Source organism: Somniosus microcephalus, chromosome 33 (genome assembly GCF_052327205.1).
Source record: "Somniosus microcephalus isolate GS21.2 chromosome 33, FLI_Smic_1.0, whole genome shotgun sequence".
NCBI lineage: Eukaryota > Metazoa > Chordata > Chondrichthyes > Squaliformes > Somniosidae > Somniosus > Somniosus microcephalus.
The window spans coordinates 19,816,658-19,837,758 of NC_141019.1; the positions used below are offsets into that span (position 1 = coordinate 19,816,658).

General features: G+C 47.5%; 1 protein-coding gene across 4 annotated transcripts in view; it reads left to right on the forward strand.

The window, feature by feature from the left end:
- The window catches only part of LOC147096989 (nuclear receptor subfamily 4 group A member 1-like), a 92,837-nt gene extending 77,094 nt beyond the window's left edge, over positions 1–15,743 (forward strand). For all 4 annotated transcript variants that reach the window (XM_085972703.1, XM_085972702.1, XM_085972704.1 and 1 more), the window contains 4 exons: positions 4,405–4,568; positions 5,714–5,916; positions 7,165–7,343; positions 9,469–15,743. In XM_085972703.1, coding sequence (XP_085828829.1) covers positions 4,405–4,568; positions 5,714–5,916; positions 7,165–7,343; positions 9,469–9,725 — 803 coding nt within the window. In that variant the 3' untranslated portion in view covers positions 9,726–15,743. The remainder of the gene's footprint in view (positions 1–4,404; positions 4,569–5,713; positions 5,917–7,164; positions 7,344–9,468) is intronic.
- Positions 15,744–21,101: the final 5,358 nt, after the last annotated feature.

The window sequence follows — 21,101 nt, forward strand, 5'->3', positions numbered from 1 at the left end:
AAAGAAGCTGTTCCTAAATCTGGTCGTACGGGTGCGAATGCATCTGTAGCGTCTTCCAGATGGTAGGAGGGCGAACAGACTGTGGCTGGGGTGGGTAGGGTCTTTGATGATGGTCCGTGCCCTCCGTAGGCAGCGTTTCTGATATATATGTTCTATGGTCGGTAGCCGGGTGCCGGTAATGCGTTGGGCAGTTTTGACTACCCGCTGCAGGGCTTTCCGGTCATGGGAGCTACAGCCGCCGTACCATACCGTGATACAGTTTGTCAGGATGCTCTCTATAGTGCAGCGGTAGAAGTTAGAGAGGATCGGGGGTGACAGATTACATCCCTTCAGCCTCCTCAAGAAATATAGGCGCTGCTGGGCCTTCTTCACCAGAGAGGAGGTGTTGAGGGACCAGGAGAGGTCTTCCGTGATGTGGACTCCGAGGAACTTAAAGCTGGCCACCCTTTCCACCTCCGCCCCATTGATGTGGATGGGGGTGTGACTTCCGCCTTTGGACTTCCTGAAGTCCACGATTATTTCCTTTGTTTTCTTGGTGTTAAGGGCCAGGTTGTTGTCGGCGCACCACTTCACGAGATCAACCTTCCCTTTAAGATAAAAACAGAAAATGCTGGAAATACTCAGCAGGCCAGGCAGCATCTGTGAAGAGAGAAACAGAGTTAACGTTTCAGGTCGATGACCTTTTGTTAGAACTCCCCTTTAAGAATTGGCCGGCGCCAGTGTGTCTGTGTTCCATTGCTGACTGACATCACATGAGCTTCGCCAGCGCTCTGAGGTAGCGCCTCGCTCCTCGCCGTTTGCGCCTTAAGACAGGTGTGAAGCGTCTGATTTAGCGCCCCAATCACCTCCAGGGGCGATAAAAGCCAAGTTTGCCATTGGAGGCGATAATTAGCGCCAGGCGCTAAACTTGGCGCACGGCCGATAATGGCGCCCCAAACGGGGCGATACCGAATTTTTCCCCCTATGAGTACAGTCTCTGGCACCCTATACCCAGGAGATGACACAATCTTGGTAGGAATGGGTCTGTGTCTCCTGCTGGTGCTGCAGTTCACGATCACGATCCAATACGTTCGTGTATGTTGAGACAGGACATTTGTGACCTATTTAATGCAGCGGTGAGCAGCAATCTCTCGTTCCAGGATCTGTGACATAAAAGTTGATGGCCATCATTATTTCAGATATTGATCTGTGGCTGCAGCTTGCGTTCTTTCAGATGATAGGGTTCAGTGATCGCGTCCATTGCTGTGCACTGTGAGGTGCGTAGCTGAGTTGGGTATGGTAATCCTGCCGCATGCTGGGTCCTCCTGGGATGCCTAATGCGCGCTCGAACTTCCCGGGCTTAACTCCACTGGTCCTGCCCCTCCAACGAGTCTATCAGTGTAACACTAGATGCTGAACCTATGCTGTTCTGGGCACAGAAGAGCCCCCCCTTCACTTGGTTCTATTGTATAACTGCTGTATTGCAAGACAACCACAACAAGATCTTGTGTTTATATAGTGCCTTTAACGTTGTAAAACATCTCACGATGCTTCACAGAGGCGTAATCAGACACAAGTGGATGCCAAGCCAAAGAAGGAGATACTAGGAAGCTTAAACAAAAGCTTGGTCAAAGAGGTTGATTTTAAAGAAAATCTTAAAGGGGAAGAGTGAGGTGGAGAGGCAGAGGGGATTAGGGAGGGAATTCCAGAGCTTAGGGCCTAGACGGCTGAAGCAATGGCCGCCAATGGTGGGGCAAATGGAGTGGGTGATGCACAAGAGGCCAGAGTTGGAGAAACGCAGGGTTCTCGGAGGGTTGTAGGGCTGGAGAAGTTTACAGAGCTAGGGAGGGGCGGGGCCATGGAGGGATTTGAACACAAAGATGAGTTTAAATTGGAGGGGTGGGGGAACGGGAGTGAATTTAGGTCAGCCAGCACAGGGGTGATGGGTGAGCGGATCTTGGTGCAGGATAGGACATGGGCAGTAGAGTTTTGCATCAAGCTCCAGTTTGTGGAGGATGGGAGACCAACCAGGAAAGCACTGGAATAATCAAGCCTAGAGGTGACAAAGGCATGGCTGAGGGTTTCAGCTGAGGTAGGGACGGAGGCAGATGATGGTGCACAGGTGAGAGTGGGCGGTCTTTGTGATGGAGCGGATATGGGGTCAGGAGCAGAGCTCAGGATTGATTAGCATGTCAAGCTCTAGTTCAGCCTGAGACAGTGGCCGGGGAGGGGCACAGGCCCAGTGGTAAGGGTACACAATTTGTGGCAGGTGTCGAAAACAATGGCTTTGATCTTCCCAATGTTTAACTGGAGGAAATTGCAACTCATCCAAGATTGGATGTCGGAAGAGCAGTTTGACAGCACAGTGGAGGGGTCGAGAGAAGTAGTGAAGAGATAGAGTTGGGTGTCATCAGCGTATATGTGCAGACTGACTGCATGTCTTTGGAAGATGTTGCCAAAGGGCAGCTTGTAGATGAGGAAGAGGAAGGGGGCCAAGAAGAGATCGTTGGGGGACTCTTGGGGGCTGGAATACGAAGGGGGTGGGAGTTAGGCTACAGTTTTATAAAGCTCTGGTTAGACCGCATTGCAGCACTGCGTTCAGTTCTGGGCACCACACCTCAGGAAGGGTATATTGGGCCTGGAGGGGATTCACCAGAATGATACCAGGGCTAAAAGGGTTACGTTTTGAGGACAGGTTACTTAGACTAATTATTGTATTCCCTTGAGTATCGGAGATTAAGGGGTGAACTAATTGAGGTATTTAAGATGACTAAAGGATTTGGTAGGGGAAACAGAGAGAAACTATTTCCTCTGGTGGGGGGAGTCCAGAACAAAGGGGGCACAACCTTAAAATTAGAGCCCGGCCGTTCAGGGGTGATGTCAGGAAGCACTTCTTCACACAAAGGGTGGTGGAAACCTGGAACTCTCTCCCCCAAAAAGCTGTTGAGGCTGGAGGTCAATTGAAAATTTCAAAACTGAGATTGACTGATTTATGTTGAGTAAGGGTATTAAGGGTTACAGAACCAAGGCTGGTAGATGGAGTTAAGATACAGATCAGCCATGATCTATTTGAATGGCGGAACAGGCTCGAGGGGCTGAATGGCCTCCTCCTGTTGGAATGGGGCGGAAAGAGAAAGCATTGCTGGAGATGCTCTGGCTACGATTGGATTGGTAAGAGTGGAACCAAACAAGGGCTCTTCCACTGAGCTGGACAACTAATGAGAGGCGTTGGAGGAGGATGGTGTAGTCGACCGTGTCAAAGACTGCAGAAAGGTCTTTGATTATCATCTTTTCAGTCCAGTCGCAGGGTGGAAACCTGATCGGAGGGTGGCCATTCTGAAGGGAAATTTCGGGAGCCGCAGTAATTGTTGATCTGCTGGCAGAGTCCAAGGGGGTAATGATGGGTAGGATGAGTGGGACAAGAAGGAGGCTGGCGAGCTGGATGGGAAGGTCGACAAGAAAGAAGGATGAGGCAGTTGGGGTTGCTGCTCGTAAGGAGCAGTGATGGGTGCCCTTTGGAGAGTACCATGAGAAGATAGCGGTGGACTTATCCAAGGGAGATTCAAGCCAGGGACAGCTGGAAAGTGAGCAGGAAGGAAGAAGAGTAGTGATGGATTGGGGTAGAGATTGTGGGGGCGGGGGCGGGGGGGGGAGAAGTATCCAAGAGGGAAGAAATGAAAGGTGACATGACTGGGTGATAGAAAGGAGAGGAGATAGGAGAAAAGGCACCAGGAGGGGTCAAGAGTAGAAAGAGAGATGGAAGTAACGGGCTCGGGTCAGGAGCAGTAGCAAGAATGAGCATGCGAATGGACACAGAGGGAAATCAGGTTACGTCGGCATGTCGGGGATTAGGAGATACTTGTCCTGGTTATAAACAGTTAGGTGACGATATGAGCGCGCCCAAAGTTAGATTCTGATGTCCAGTGGTGGGATTTAGTTGACTTGTAGGCAGGTTGGAGCCCGCTTGGAGCACCGATAAACCAATGTCCAGGTTCGGAGACAGTTGTGAAGAGGGAGTGAATCCAGGAGCTGTTGGAGGAGCAGAGTATCAGTGGGTATGCTGTTCCCTGCTGAAACTTTGCCGGCTCCCTCCCCTCTGCTGCTACAGCGGCAGCCTTTATTGGATGTAACGAACGCAACGTGCGCAGAATGTCAAGCCAAAGAATTGCTCGTTAACAAGGCCTTAAGAAGCAACAAATAAATAGACTCGCCTCGGGTCTGTGTGCAACTCTTTTGGTAACAGCAATTGATGTACAAGAGGAATTTTACGAGAGATGCCGGAAGCGGACGAACACGTCGCTTGTGCAAACTCTCAAAATTCCTCCCTGTTAACGCTGACTTTGCATCCGCTATCTCCAACGGCGAGAAGCACTTCTCGGCCTAAGAGGCGTAAAAGAAACTCTAAACTTTTGTTTAATCTTCCAGTGGTCCGCACAGACAGCCTGAAAGGTCGTAGAGGTCGTCTTCCATCCAAACCAAAGACTGTTCAAGAAGCCACGCCTTCAAATGCTCCAGTTAGTCTCATCGCGGCGCTGGTCAGGGCACATATTGATTCCAACCCAATCATGTCCAATCTAGATTATTCCAAGGTAAATATGAGGGGAAAAATAAAAACAGTTGAGAGGTTAAAAAGAAAAATGTTTGTATCAGGGGAGAAGGAGGCAGCATATAAACCATAATACATTTGCGGTGACATTTGGATATATGTATATGCAATTGCCAGTTTGCAATCCAGTGAAATTCTTCGGACTTATTTGCCAACCGCCGGGGGCCAATTTTAACGATTGGGCGGCTGGCCAGGCGCCCACCCATTCCAGCAGCAGTGAGGCCGCAGCCACCTTTCAGGCCTGAGCCTCATTTAAATTCGAACCGAGGAGCTGCGGGCACCATCGGGCAGCCCAGAGGCCGCTCAGCCAGCAGCCAGGTAAGTCCTGGGTGGGAGGGGTTGCCCGGGGCAACAGCGGCACAGGTTACATTTGTGGGGCCACAAAAATCATTTCCAACTTACTTTGGCTCTGTCGCCGATATAAGGCTCCGACCAGTTCTGGCAATCAGGGTCATTTTTTGGGGGTCTATTTTGAGAAGCTTTAAGTGGGCGTGAAAAGATGGCGCAGTGGTCCTACTTTAAATGACTTTTTTTCTTAAGTAGGCCCGTAACATCCCCCCACCTCCCCCTCCCTCACCACGTGCCGTCCGCCAGCCAGGAGGCTGTTTGGTTTATTTGGACTTCCACCCCGAGCCACTTCCTCCAAACGGTTAACTTGACTTGAAACGGGGGCGAATTGCGTCGCTGACGTTTCACTTGAGCAGACGGTAGCTGGCGCGCACGGGTGCAAAGGATCGCAAGGCAGCAAATGTGCGGCTCTGCGCGAAAATAAAAACGCCTGGCGCCAACTTCGCTTGTGCGAGCGTGAAAAAATTTGCCTTCAGAAATGATTTGAGTAATCACTTCTACGCTGCCTGCCCAGCTCTGGAATAAATGCGATCAGAAAGCAGCATGCATTTTCTGTCTAATTAAAGGAGAATTTCAACCAATTTACCAAGCCGGAAATGCCAGAAATGTGCTTACAAGGCCAATGCTCTGTTGAAAGCTGTGAATAGTATGCTACTGCTTCGCAGAAAAATCCTAGTTTGTACCAAATGAACGATGACGGTCCTTTATTTATATAATAAAAAAAGCTATAGTTCTGTTTAACAGAAATATTCTCCAGTTAATTTAAAATGTCTGGTACAGTTTCAGGAATCCAGCACTTATCAGTCAGACGAGGACGAGGCAGGCGACATCCGACAGTTTTATGAGTTATTGGCAGGTTCGATGGAAATGATACGAAAGTGGGCAGAGAAGATCCCAGGGTTTAATGCTTTGCCCAAGGAAGATCAGGATCTACTGCTGGAATCTGCCTTCTTAGAGGTCTTCATCCTTAGGTTGGCCTACAGGTAGGTATCTCCACCCAGCAACCCCATCTGTCAGTACTGCATTTTTTTAAAAAGCATTTTTGCCCCCATTGTTCTCTCCTCTCCTGAAGACCATGAATTATGTTGGTGCGCAGTTCCACGGTAACATTATCCCTCCTGTACCAAGTCCTTCTGCTGAGTGTTAAAGAAAGAACTTGCATTTCTATAGCACCTTTCACGACCTCAGGACGCCCCAAAGCCCTTCACAGCCAACGAAGTACTTTTGAAGTGTAGTCACTGTTGTAATCTAGGGAAATGAGGCAGCCAATTTGTGCACAGCAAGCTCCCACAAACAGCAATGTGACCAGATCGTCTGTTAGCAGGCTATTCGATGATGGGGGGGTGTTAAGGCTGATCCCAATCCTGTCCTCAACCAACAACAACAACTTGTATTTATATAGTGCCTTTAACGTAGTAAAACGTCCCAAGCTGCTGCACAGGAGTATTGTAAGACAACAAATTTGACCCCGAGCCACATAAGGATAAATTAGGGCAGGTGACCAAAAGCCTGATCAAAGAGGTAGGTTTTAAGGAGCGTCTTAAAGGAGGAAAGAGAGGTAGCGAGCGGAGAGGTTTAGGCAGGGAATTCCAGAGCTTAGGGCCTAGGCAACAGAAGGCACAGCCACCGATGGTGGAGTGATTATAATCAGGGATGCTCAAGAGGGCAGAATTAGAGGAGCGCAGATATCGCTGGGAGTATACACAAACCCTTCCAGTCACTGGATAACAATCAGGAATGGGAACGGCCAGCTTTATTTTGAGCCCCTCCCTAACCCAGGTCCACTGAGGCCAGTTATCCAAAGGCCTGACTCATCATTTTGAATGTTATTGCCAAATTGTGTTGCATCACTTTTTTATATCTTCTATTCCAATGAAATATGCCCTGGATGAAGAGATGCAAAGAGCATAAGTGACACTCAATCATCAATGGAACAGTCCTAGAAATTACAGAGGAGCGAATAATATGCCATTGTTTGGCCGAGAAATCCCAGTTTGTAGCAAATAGACATTCCTGCAAATAGTGGTATGTCGTGCTAGAAATAAAATTAAAGCCATCCTGAAGTTGCCTCTGTGCCTCTGTTAGTGTGAAATTAATTCTGAATTAAAATGAAGTAACCAATTTGATTTATTTTATCCTCCTTACTATTTAGTCCAAGTCAGACAGGAAGATTGGTTTCCTTGAACCCAGTACAACTCTGTTGAGGTGTTGTGTTGACATGTTGCTTGCAGGTCCAACCCTGAAGAAGGCAAGCTCATCTTCTGCAATGGCGTTGTCCTCCACCGCCAACAGTGTGTGCGCGGCTTCGGTGAATGGATTGACTCGATCATCGACTTCGCCGCCACCCTGCAACGGATGAAGATCGACATGTCCAGCTTCTCCTGCCTTGCGGCACTGGTTGTCATAACAGGTGAGTTCTTCCTGTGTTCAGACGTCCCTTCTTCTTGTCACCTTTACCCCTGGATTCAGATGGCGCCATTCTGCCTCTGGTCCAATAGAGCGTGAGTACAAGCTCCAGTCCACAAATCTTTTGATCCAGCCAACATTTCCCAAGGAAAGAAAGAAAGAAATACTTGCATTTCTATAGCGCCTTTCACGCCCACCGGACATCTCAAAGCGCTTCACAGCCAATGAAATACTTTTTTGAAGTGGAGTCACTGTTGTAATGTAGGAAACGCGGCAATGTGATAATGACCAGGTAATCTGTTTTAGATGTTGATTGAGGGATAAATATTGGCCAGGACACCAGGGATAACTCCCCTACTCTTCTTCAAATAGTACCGTGGGATCTTTTACTTCCACCTGAGAGAGCAGATGGGGCCTCGGTTTAATGTCTCATCCAAAAGACGGCATCTCCGACAGTGCAGCACTCCCTCAGCACTGCACTGGAGTGTCAGCCTAGATTCAAGTACAGGAGTAAAGAAGTCTTACTCCAATTATATAGGGCCTTGGTGAGACCACACCTGGAGTACTGTGTACAATTTTGGCCTCCTTACCTAAGGAAGGATATACTTGCCATAGAGGGAGTGCAACGAAGCCTCACGAGATTGATTCCTGGGATGGCGGGACTGTCGTATGAGAAGAGATTGAGTAAACTAGGCCTGTATTCTCTTGAATTCAGAAGAATGAGAGGGAATCTCATTGAAGTATACAAAATTATTACAGGGCTTGATGGGGTGGATGCTGGGAGAATGTTTCCCTTGGCTGGGGAGTCTAGAACCAGGGGCCACAGCCTCAGGATAAAGGGTAGGCCATTCAGGACTGAGATGAGAAGAAATTTCTTCACACAGAGGGTGGTGAATCTTTGGAATTCTCTACCCCAGAGGGCTGTGGAGGCTCCGTCATTGGGTATATTCAAAACAGAAGTCGATAGATTTCTGACTGGTAAGGGCATCAAGGGATATGGCGATAGGGCCGGTGAATGGAGTTGAGGCAGAAGATCAGCCATGATCTCATTGAATGGTGGAGCAGGCTCAAAGGGCCGAATGACCTACTCCTGCTCCTATTTCTTATGTTCTTATTTATGTGCTCAAGTCCCTAACCATAAAGAGGCGTTGTTGTCAGAAGTTTCTGGCTTGTAGCCCACGTCGGTTTGAGCCTATCAGAGATATAGAGGATGAAGGGAAATTCTGTCACATCAGTTTTATACTACACAGCTCATGGGTGGCAAAATCATGAGTTATATATGTCCTTCCTCTTGACCGCGAGCAATATACTTTCACACAATTACTCGCTGATTGTCCTCTAGATTGGGGGCGGGGGGGGGGACCTTTAAATCTCTCCATCTCAATAAAATAACATGCAACAAAAGGGGGGTCATCTCTGAACCAACTTTTCTCCCGGAGTTGGCAGCAGCAGCGCTTGGGAGATGAAGCTCCAATTTCGGGAGACTCCCGGCTGAAAGCAGTCGGGTTGGGAACCCTACTACCCGGTCTGGCCTATACATGACTCCAGCCCCACACTATATGGTTGACTCTTAATAAACTCTGCTCTCGAAAGTGACCTAACATTTCAGGGTGACTAGGAACCAGGCAATAAATGACTCCTTGCCCGCGTCACCCGCAACCCGAGAGTAAATAATTAAAGAAAAATGTAACTTATTAAATTGATTGTTTTTTCATTCTCCTCTTTAGTTTTCTTACCCTTTTCTGTTTCCCTAGGCCTAGTACTGTTCTCCAAATATGAGGACCGGCTTCCCAGGCCTCTTCTCCCAGGCCTCTATCTATGATGGAACTTCATAGATAGCGGCCAGAGAGAAGTCTGTACCCAAGACTCTCCCTAGTGAATGAGGGGGCCTAGAGAGAGTAGGCAGTGAGTGGGGACCCTTGCAAGCAACCTGCTTATCGATTCTCTCTCTCTCTAGATTTAATTAAAAAACATATCTTCATGCAAGAGAGAGAAGAACAACTTCTTTCAAATGGGCCATATTTGCCCAAATGATCCTTGGTTTTAAAGTTTTGAATTATTGTCTATCGTTTTGCATCTATTTCTGAAAATTAATTTCATGGCCTGTGTTGGCTTTTGTGATGTTTCAGACAGGCACGGCTTAAAAGAACCCAAGAAAGTTGAAGATCTGCAGACCAAGATTATAACATGTCTGAAAGACCACGTCACATCCAATGCAGGCGAGCAGGTGCGGCCAAACTACTTGTCCAAGCTCTTGGGCAAGCTACCTGAACTCTGTACCCTCTGCACACAAGGACTACAGCGCATTTTCTACCTGAAGCTCGCTGACCTGGTTCCTCCACCTGCCATTGTCGATAAACTATTCTTGGATACTTTGCCTTTCTAGAGAAGCTGCCAAGCTATGTGACTGTAGAACTGGACCCCAGCCATCAGATTTGATGTTGCAGTATGAGCAGGGAGTTAAACTTACACTGGAACCAGTTCAAAATTGAATGGCTTCAGGAATTGGACAAGTATGCTATGCGCTCGTTGGGTTTGCTGTTTTTCAAAATGCTGTTTTTATTTTATTCAGCATACAGATTGTTGGAGGAAAAAAGAGTCTCTTTGCTACATTGCAGCTTCGACAACGCAATCTAACCATATAGCTACTCTGAGCTTTGACAAACGTGATATCAGACGCTCGCGGAGAAGATGACAGCACTGGTTAGAGGTACTCTCTCCCTCTGCCCCCATATTGTCATGGGCCTGAATCCCAACCTTAGAACAACCTTATGCAATGTGGTGACATTTCTGTGTTGCACACTCTCAATCATTGTGGTCTCTTCCATCAAAAGAGTTACAAACGAGGGTCGAGAAACATCATCATTGGGGCAGATGTGATTTTTTTTTTTAAATGAGATCAAGACTGAATTTATTTCAGTGATCAGAAATGGATATGTGCTCTATCTGTCTAGGCTGGATTTGCAATCGTACACCAGAGGTAAGAAAACAATGTCCAACTCAGTCATCATCGCCTGTCGAACTGGGATGGATTTTGAAAGGACAACATTCGTTAACACTGTAACCATTCAATCTTCAAACGGTTCTTTGAAGGCCAGTCCTGGACAGTCAAGACTGAGAAGCCTGAAGTGTGACAGACTAAACCTTGCAATATGTCCCCGACATATTCTGCCGATGGATATTTCACACTATGGTTTAGTCGCTACGCAAGATGAACATAGCCCTGGCTGGAAGCTCTGAAGCCAAATCTCTTCAGTTGAGAAGACTACACTCATGCAATATGGCACAAATTATTGGTACTAACTTGGATGTTTTAAAAGGTTCTCTTTTGCTAAGTATTGTTAATAGTCCGAGACCAAGAGTAGATAAACCTGAATTTGTAGTACCCCCTTACAGAAAAGTTTTGAGACTTGTGTATGAATGAATCATAGAAGCGTATGGCACAGAAGGAGGCCATTCGGCCCATCGAGCAAAGCCTATTGTACCAATGGAAAAGGCACTTTCTGGGGTGGGGGGGGGGGGGGGGCGGTGGAGCGTGGTCTATGACGTCCTTCATGAATCCACTTGTTATCAGTTGGCTCCTCCGCTATAACACCAAAATTGGGTATTGGTAACATCCACCTTTTGGTTATTTACACGGACTATGAGCATTATCAAGTGACAGTGGCCGGCTTCAGCTTATGGTCACCCGTATGACATAAAGGTTCAAATCAATTGGTCTATTGACTGGTTGACCTTGTGAGGGAGCAAGGGTGAAAGAGATATATAGTACTGTAATGGCTGGGAATAATTGTCTGAATTTATCCTATGTAGAGAGCATTATGACTGGGAATAACATGTTCTTATCTCATATGGGGAGCACTGAATCAATTGTAGTACTTAACATGTCTGGTGCCATAATGGAAATGTGTAGATTTTATATTGGTGAAAAACCATAGACTATATTTACAGTGCCTTACCAGTCATTATGTACAGAAGGTGCTTGATTCTGATGTTGCCAGGAAATGGTGTAACTCATTGCACATTGTGTTGTTGTGCAGTTGAGTCCTCGCCTGTAAACTTTTACGGCCTGCTTGTAGGTTTGCAAAGCTGGTCGCTTCTGCGCCTGCATCTGGGCCTCACAGTGGGGCAAGCTCAAGGACTGAGTGCTACCTGCACTTCGAGACTTCAGCCAGGCTTCGGATGTAGACTGTATTTGCAATCAACTACGGGGGGGGGTGTATTTCCGAGCCGGTTATTCCGCTCGTCTGCCGTGGCTTTGACGGAGGAGCTGTGGAAACCCTGGTAAAATGGCAAGAACAAAATCCCACCGTCCCCTCACCACCCCCACCCTGTACCATTTAGATACTTCAGCTGGCCCCTATTGAGGTCCATCTGCCTATGTAAATGAGATGTTGCAATGTGGGAGAAAATGTAAGATGTTGTTGCAAAATGCATATACTTTTCTATTGTTAATATATATTTTTAAACCAACTTTTTTCAATGTTAGGATAAGAAGTCAAGATGTCTCTTCTAGTTCAATGTAAAAAAAAAACCTGTCCACTTGGGAAGAAATTCCTCCAGTTGTCACATCTATTCTATGCACAAATTAAGCGTGGGGTCATTTGTGGAGTTTGTGCTAATAAAGCTTTTGTCTGCTCCAGCGCTGCTCCTAAACCTCCTCCCTGGCGTCGTGCACATTCACAGCGTGACGTCTCGTTCATATCCCGATAAAAGGCCCACTTGAGGAAACCTCGCGCGAAAATGATGCCGCCTTGAATTTCTCACGTACATCGCGTATAATGTGCAATAAAAGCTGGTGCCAGAGCAGCTGAGGGTGCTGGCAGAAACGCACCCTATTTCTGTCTGCGGGACAGCACGAGTATCGTGCCCAGTGTAGCATTGGCACAGGTCTCGGGAGAAATTCGTGGGACTAAAAGCCAACAAATCCCCTGGACCTGATGGCCTACATCCTAGGGTTTTAAAAGAGGTGGCTGCAGAGATGGTGGATGCATTGGTTCGCTCTTCCAGAATTCCCTAGGTTCTAAAACGGTCCCCGCGGATTGGAAGGTAGCAAATGTAACCCCACTATTCAAGAAAGGAGGGAGAGAGAAAACAGGGAACTACAGGCCAGTTAGCCTGACATCAGTAGCAGGAAAAATGCGAGAATCTATTATTAGGGACATGGTAACAGAGCATTTAGGAAATCATAACCGCCCTGAATTTCCGATGGGAGGCTTGCTGCGTGCAGATGCCTCCGATCGGAAAAAATCTACGCACTTACCTGCTGGCTCCCTAGGTCCCGAGACTTGCGATCCTGGGCCTCTGCTGTACGAAATGCGCAGAGGCCCAGGTATCCCGGGGGCGCAGGCAGTTCGCAAGCACCCCAGGGATCACGTGGGCCATGGGGAACCAATCAAAGAAGGGAATCCCCCTTCACACTTTTGACAGTTCTCTGCGCACAGATCTGTCAAAAGCATGAATGGGGATCACATTTAAAAACACAGTTCAACATTAAATAATTTTTTTTTTTTAAATCACATATTTAAAATGAGTTAAGATTACATTAAATTAAATATTTTCAACATTTAATTTTTTGGAAAAAATAATTAAAGTTTTTTACAGGGCTAAAAATAAACTTACCGTTTTTTAAAGGTATTTTTAAATTATATAAATGAGTGAAAAAAATGTTTTTTTTTAAACTCTTATGCTGGTAAAAGCAGGCCTTATACCTGCTTTTACCAGGCGTAAGATTTTTTAAGGTTTTCAGCAGGCGGAGGTTTTGCAGAAAGCGGAACTCCCTGCCCGCGGAGGCCCTTCTCCCGGGGATGCGGAGGATCTGTCAAGAGAATTCCTGACCGATCGCAAGTGCTGGGTTTCAGCGCATGAGCTTCGCACACCTAAACCCGGCACTTGCGCGGCCCCTACAGGCGCGTATGCACCTCATACACACACCCGTGGGGGTCGGAATATCCAGCCCATTATGATTGGGTTGTGTCAACACAGATTTATGAATGGGAAATCGTGTTTGACAAATCTATTTGAGTTTTTTGAGGTTGTAACTAGCAGAATAGATAAGGGGGAACCAGTGGATGTGGTGTATTTGGATTTTCAGAAGGCATTCGATAAGGTGCCACACAAGAGGTTATTAAACAAAATTAGGGCTCATGGGATTGGGGGTAATATATTAGCATGGGTTGAGGATTGGTTAACGGACAGAGAGTAGGAATAAACAGGACTTTTTCGGGTTGGCAAGCTGTAACTAGCAGGGTATTGCAATGATCAGTGCTTGGGCCTCAGCTATTCACAAACTATATTAATGACTTAGATAAGGGGACCAAGTGCAATGTATCCAAGTTTGCGGATGATACAAAGCTAGGTGGGAAAGTAAGTTGTGAGGAGGATGCAAAGAGGCTGCAAAGGGATATAGACAGGTTACGTGAGTGGGCAAGAACATGGCAGATGGAGTATAATGTGGAGAAATGTGAAGTTATCCACTTTGGTAGGAAAAATAGAAAACCAGAATATTGATATTCAGAGGGACCTGGGTGTCCTTGTACATGAATCACAGAAAGTTCACATGCAGGTACAGCAAGCAACTAGGAAAACAAATGGTATGTTAGCCTTTATTACAAAAGGATTGGAATATAGGAGTAAAAAAGTCTTACTGCAATTATATAGGGCTTTGGTGAGACCACACCTGGAGTATTGTGTACAGTTTTGGTCTCCTTACCTCAGGAAGGATATACTTGCCTTAGAGGGAGTGCAACAAAGGTTCAGCAGACTGGTTCCTGGGATGGGGGGATTGCCCTATGAGGAGAGATTAAGTAGACTAGGCCTATATTCCCTCGAGTTTAGAAGTATGAGAGGTGATCTCAGTGAAACGTATAAAATTCTTATAGGCTTGACAGGGTAGATGCAGGGAGGATGTTTCCCGTGGCTGGGGAGTCTAGAACCAGGGGTCACAGTCTCAGAATAAGGGGTCGGCCATTTAGGACTGAGATGAGGAGAAATTTCTTCACAGGGTGGTGAATCTTTGGAATTCTCTACCCCAGAGGGCTGTGGAGGCTCAGTCGTTGAGTATATTCAAGACAGAGGTCGATAGATTTTTGGATACTAAGGGAATCAAGGGATATGGGGATAGTGCAGGAAAGTGGAGATGAGGTAGAAGATCAGTCATGATCTCATTGAATGGAGGAGCAGGCTCGAAGGGCCAAATGGCCGACTCCTGCTCCTATTTCTTATGTTCTTAGAGAAGCACGTACTGCAGGAGATGCCAGCCAAGAAGAGTCAGGGGACGTAGAAGGTCGACCAGTACCCCATGGAATGAACAGAATGAGCGACCTGGGCCTTACAGAGGATCAGTGCCGGAGGAGACTTCGGATCAGCTGGCATGTGATAGAACAGGATACCCCCACCCCCTCGCCAGATGCAGTGCACCATCTACACTGCTCCCGCCAGCCGCAATGAAAGTCATTGTGGTCCTCAATGACTATGCCAAAGGATGCTTCCAATCACCCACGGCAGACATCTCTGGAGTGAGTCAGTTTGCAATGTACTGCTACAATCATGCATGCCCCTATCTCTTTCCCGAGTGTACCACCAAGTTTCAACACTGAACTACATAAGCACAGGACTGGCAGATGCAACTTTCCGGCAGCTCAGCCTTCCCTAAGGTACAGGGCATCAGAGGCTGTGTGCGTCTAGCCATTTGCGCATCTTTACACAATGCAATTGCATACCTCAGCAGGAAGGGCGTTTATCTCCGAGCATGAGACTACTGCCAGAAAAATCAAGCACATCACATTGTTCCGGGAGAATGCTCATAATGCCTTAATTCTCAGATAATCATGCACGCCCACAACTCATTAAAAGGGAAAAGAGTTCCGGCTCTGGAGGACATTGGTTACCCAAAGCAACTATTACTGACGGCACATCCATGCAACCCCACACACCAGCCAAGCACATCTACAAGGCACGTGGGTGAATCGGGAGTGGATACTTGGGGTGCGCTAACAACGCTTAAGCTTTTTAAATCTTGAGGCGGGGGGATGGGGGTTTACAATATGGCTCAGAGAGGGTTTCCTGAATTCAAGCAAGCGTGTCCAATATTGCTTTGGACAGAGACTTCACCATAGAATTGCTGAGGAGCAGAGGGGCCATAACATCGATGGTTTATAGGAGCTGCCAGCAGCAGAACAGCCAGGGCAGGAAGGGAGACTGGTATAATAGGGCCTCATTGCCAATCTCATCTCTTGAGCCCTGCACATGGCCCCGACAACAGTTGTCATAGTAGGTTTGCTCGCCTGGATCTCCTGTCTGCTTTGCCAAACCCGGTTTGCCCTGCCATCTGTATACCTTGTATCATCATTCTTAGTGCTGTTGCATGCCTTTCTGATGAGTACATTAAAAGAACTGACTGCAACATGTAAGTGAAGAGCATTATTTTTAATTGAGTAACAGTGAATGCTGTGAATGTGGCTTTCCCCTTGTGCCTCGCAAAATAATGGTGAGTGGCCTACCTCATACACTGCTCCTAAATGATTCCCCAATGGTGAGTGGTCTACCTCATACACTGCTCCTAAATGATTCCCCAATGGTGAGTGGTCTATCTCATACACTGCTCCTAAATGATTCCCCAATGGTGAGTGGTCTACCTCATACACTACTCCTAAATGATTCCCCAATGGTGAGTGGTCTACCTCATACACTGCTCCTAAATGATTCCCCAATGGTGAGTGGTCTACCTCATACACTGCTCCTAAATGATTCCCCAGTGGGGAGTGGTCTATCTCATACACTGCTCCTAAATGATTCCCCAATGGTGAGTGGTCTATCTCATACACTGCTCCTAAATGATTCCCCAATGGTGAGTGGTCTATCTCATACACTGCTCCTAAATGATTCCCCAATGGTGAGTGGTCTATCTCATACACTACTCCTAAATGATTCCCCAATGGTGAGTGGTCTATCTCATACACTGCTCCTAAATGATTCCCCAATGGTGAGTGGTCTATCTCATACACTGCTCCTAAATGATTCCCCAATGGTGAGTGGTCTACCTCATACACTACTCCTAAATGATTCCCCAATGGTGAGTGGTCTATCTCATACACTGCTCCTAAATGATTCCCCAATGGTGAGTGGTCTACCTCATACACTGCTCCTAAATGATTCCCCAATGGTGAGAGGTCTACCTCACACACTACTCCTAAATGATTCCCCAATGGTGAGTGGTCTACCTCATACACTACTCCTAAATGATTCCCCAATGGTGAGTGGTCTACCTCATACACTACTCCTAAATGATTCCCCAATGGTGAGTGGTCTATCTCATACACTGCTCCTAAATGATTCCCCAATGGTGAGTGGTCTATCTCATACACTGCTCCTAAATGATTCCCCAATGGTGAGTGGTCTATCTCATACACTGCTCCTAAATGATTCCCCAATGGTGAGTGGTCTACCTCATACACTACTCCTAAATGATTCCCCAATGGTGAGTGGTCTACCTCATACACTGCTCCTAAATGATTCCCCAATGGTGAGTGGTCTACCTCATACACTGCTCCTAAATGATTCCCCAGTGGGGAGTGGTCTATCTCATACACTGCTCCTAAATGATTCCCCAATGGTGAGTGGTCTATCTCATACACTGCTCCTAAATGATTCCCCAATGGTGAGTGGTCTATCTCATACACTGCTCCTAAATGATTCCCCAATGGTGAGTGGTCTATCTCATACACTGCTCCTAAATGATTCCCCAATGGTGAGTGGTCTATCTCATACACTACTCCTAAATGATTCCCCAATGGTGAGTGGTCTACCTCATACACTACTCCTAAATGATTCCCCAATGGTGAGTGGTCTATCTCATACACTGCTCCTAAATGATTCCCCAATGGTGAGTGGTCTACCTCATACACTGCTCCTAAATGATTCCCCAATGGTGAGAGGTCTACCTCACACACTACTCCTAAATGATTCCCCAATGGTGAGTGGTCTACCTCATACACTACTCCTAAATGATTCCCCAATGGTGAGTGGTCTACCTCATACACTGCTCCTAAATGATTCCCCAATGGTGAGTGGCCTACCTCATACACTGCTCCTAAATGATTCCCTATTGGTGAGTGGTCTACCTCATACACTGCTCCTAAATGATTCCCTATTGGTGAGTGCTCTATCTCATACACTGCTCCTAAATGATTCCCCAATGGTGAGTGGTCTACCTCATACACTGCTCCTAAATGATTCCCCAATGGTGAGTGGTCTATCTCATACACTGCTCCTAAGTGATTCCCCAATGGTGAATACACACGCTGAAGATGGGCTGCTGAATTTTTAGTGTTTTTAGTGTTTAAGGTGGGGAAAAAAAGGTTCATTTCAAGTTTTAAAAGGTTTTAAAGTTAAATTTATTTCTAGTTAAGTTAGTTTAGTTTTGTTTAAGTTAAGTTTAAGTTTAGTTTAGTCTAGATTAAGTAAGGAAGGAAAAGACCGCCAAAGAGACCACCAAAGGAAAAAAAAAACAGAGGAAATTAGAAAAAAAAAGCCAAAGCAAAAAAAAAAGAAATAAGGGAAGAAATATACAAACCAAAGAACAGCAGCCGCACGGGGCCACAGCAGCAGCAGAAGCGAGGTGACTCGGCCACATCGGGAACCGAGGCGAGGTGACTCGACGAAGGCCGCACGGAGACGCAGCAACAGCCGGAGCGAGGTGACTCGGGCAGGCCGCTTCGGGAAACGAGGCGAGGCGAATCGGGGAGGCCGCACGGAGACGCAGCGGCAGCCGGAGCGAGGTGACTCGGGGAGGCTGCTTCGGGAAACGAGGCGAGGCGAATCGGGGAGGCCGCACGGAGACGCAGCGGCAGCCGGAGCGAGGTGACTCGGGGAGGCCGCTTCGGGAAACGAGGCGAGGCGAATCGGGGAGGCCGCACGGAGACGCAGCGGCAGCCGGAGCGAGGTGACTCGGGGAGGCCGCTTCGGGAAACGAGACGAGGCGAATCGGGGAGGCCGCACGGAGACGCAGCGGCAGCCGGAGCGAGGTGACTTGGGGAGCCCGAACGGCGAACGAGGCACAGCCCGAGCGGCGGCTGGGATAGAAAGCCCAGGAAAGGCCCGAGGAGCCAGGCCCAGAGACCTCTGAGGAGAAGGGGAGCAACCAGAAGGCTCCCAGAAGCAAACCAAAACTGTGAGTACAGGGCCCAGGGAGGGAGACTGAAGCCAGGGAAAGGCCCGAGGAGCCAGGCCGAGACAAAGGCCCAGAGACCTCTGAGGGGGAGGGGAACAGCCCGAAGGCACCGGGAAACAGCGGCTCATAGACTCAGACCTGAGAAGGGTGAACCCAGGAGCCGAGGCCCAGGGACCACGGGGTCGGAGAGGGGGACCGGGAAAGGTCGCGAACAGGGAGAGGGCCCCAGAAAAGCTTATTCTAAGATCAACAATACTTTACCAAAAATGAGCGAACCAGAAGATCCACAACAGCCCCGCTTCCAGATTCCCCCCAACACCGCAAAAAAAGCTATAAAAGCGATCAAGCATGATCAGATTAGAGGAAAACCAGAAACTCTTTTTGCTGACTGTTACAACAATGGGACAAAAAGTAACCTCATTTTCTACTCAGATCAGCCAGCGGCTTGGATCACAGCAATAAAATCACACTATACCAGTGTTAAGCTAGAAAATACCGCAAATGGGTCCATAATGAAAATTAACACACCAGGAGACAGTTCAACCACGACTGTCAACGCGTACAATACCGGAACAATATTAGTGCAAGGCAACCTCGACAAATTTGCAACGGCCTTCAAGGCACTGAAACGATTAACTACGAGGGGAAGGAACAGCCCCAGAGTGGCCCGCACTCCCCCCAACATTGACAACTTACCAGGAGAAAATCTGCCTGGTCAGGAGGTGAACGAGCCACACAGTTCAAACCAGACACTAACCCCGGGGAACCACAGCCACACGATACAACTGACAAGCCCCAGCATAACTACCAGGGAGGAAGCCACACATAGTCCCCCTACCATTCCCAGCTCACCAAGAGAAGAGCAGCATAGCCAGGAAGTGAGTGAGCCTTCCAGGGCCGACCAGCTTAGCCAGGAAGTGAGTGAGCCTTCCAGGGCCGACCAGACACATACCCCGGGATCACACAGCCAGATACAACCAAAAGATAAATTTAATCAATTAGAGATAGAGATGGTTAAACTTAGAGAGGAGTTCCTCAAATTGAATGACGAACAAAAGCAAGAGAGGGAGAGACACAAGAGAGAGCTGAATCTACTTGAGAAACAGGTGAATCTACTTAGGAATCAGGTGAAAGAGCTGCAGGAAAAAGAAGAGAGCCATAGAGGAGAGATAACACCATTAGACCAGCAACCAGAGGCTAGAGATAAGACAAGACAGAGCCGGACGGAACGGCTGCACTCTCACACGGGACAAAAGCAACAGACACACAATACAAGGGGTGCCACACAGACCGACCAGCATACTGATTCGCAATCTTCCCCCACCACCGTGGAACCACAAGCGAGCCGCTCACAAGAGGTACGCACACACCAGACACCCCAGCCCAGCACACACACTATGAGTCCAGGCGAAAGCCACCAGACAGTAAACACAAACAAGGCTGACGTCGTAATACTCATAGACTCAAATGGGAAATTTCTATGGGAGAAAAAGCTCTTCCCTAGAAGTAAAGTAGAAAAGATTTGGTGCCCAACAACAGACAGAGCCATGGGATGGCTGACCAAAGCCAGATTAGGCTCCCCCCAACACATAATAATACACACGGGCACAAATGACCTAAAGGCCAAACAGAAAGAGGTAGCAACATCGCTCAGAGCAATGATTAGGAAGGCAAGCAGTACATTTCCAAACACTAGAATCACTGTTTCCACAATATTGCCGAGAACAGACTTCAACAACAACACAATTCATGAGATAAATGCCAGCATAGCAAGAGACTGCGAATCAAACCACAACGTACACCTGGCCCAACACCCCACCCTCGATGAGGAATGTCTTTACGACCACGTCCACATCCAAAGGCAAAGGATATCGATCTTTGCTAAAGCCCTGAAGGACGTCGCTTTTAACCGGGTCCATACCCAGACTCCAAGAGGACCCCCCCCCCCGACCAACAGAGATCAGCGGGGTACATATCAGGAACACTACAAAGACCACCACCACACCAACCGAGACCAGAGAGGATCCCCATGCAAAACAACAATATCAGACCTGCACCACTCCTGTCCCACAGGGGAATAGGACCGCTCCCAGCCAGACAGAGGGAGAGATGCACAGGACGTACGCAATACCTCAGACAGAAACAATCCATTAAGAGACAATAAGCAGATGTGCAGCAGCATCTATTTCTGCCTTATGGATCAAGGACTAATTAATAGAAAGAACTGTAACCAAATTGTATTAACTTTTATAGACAACTGAGGTGATCTTTTTTTCCCCACACTTAGACACGACAAATACGTACCACTCTTTAACCTATCATAGTAAAAGATCAAACTTAACATGAAATCCTTATATATTTCGACCTGGAATATCCAAGGTCTACGCTCTTCGGTGCGAGACGTGAAGAGTAGGACCCCAGAGTTCATAGATGAAACTAAAGATCTAGATATTATCATTTTACAGGAAACTTGGTATAAAGGAAAAGGACACACTGGCTGTCCCCAAGGGTACACTGAGCTGGTGGTCCCCTCCAATAAATTACCAAGTGTAACCCAAGGCAGAGACTCCGGAGGCATACTGATCTGGTTTA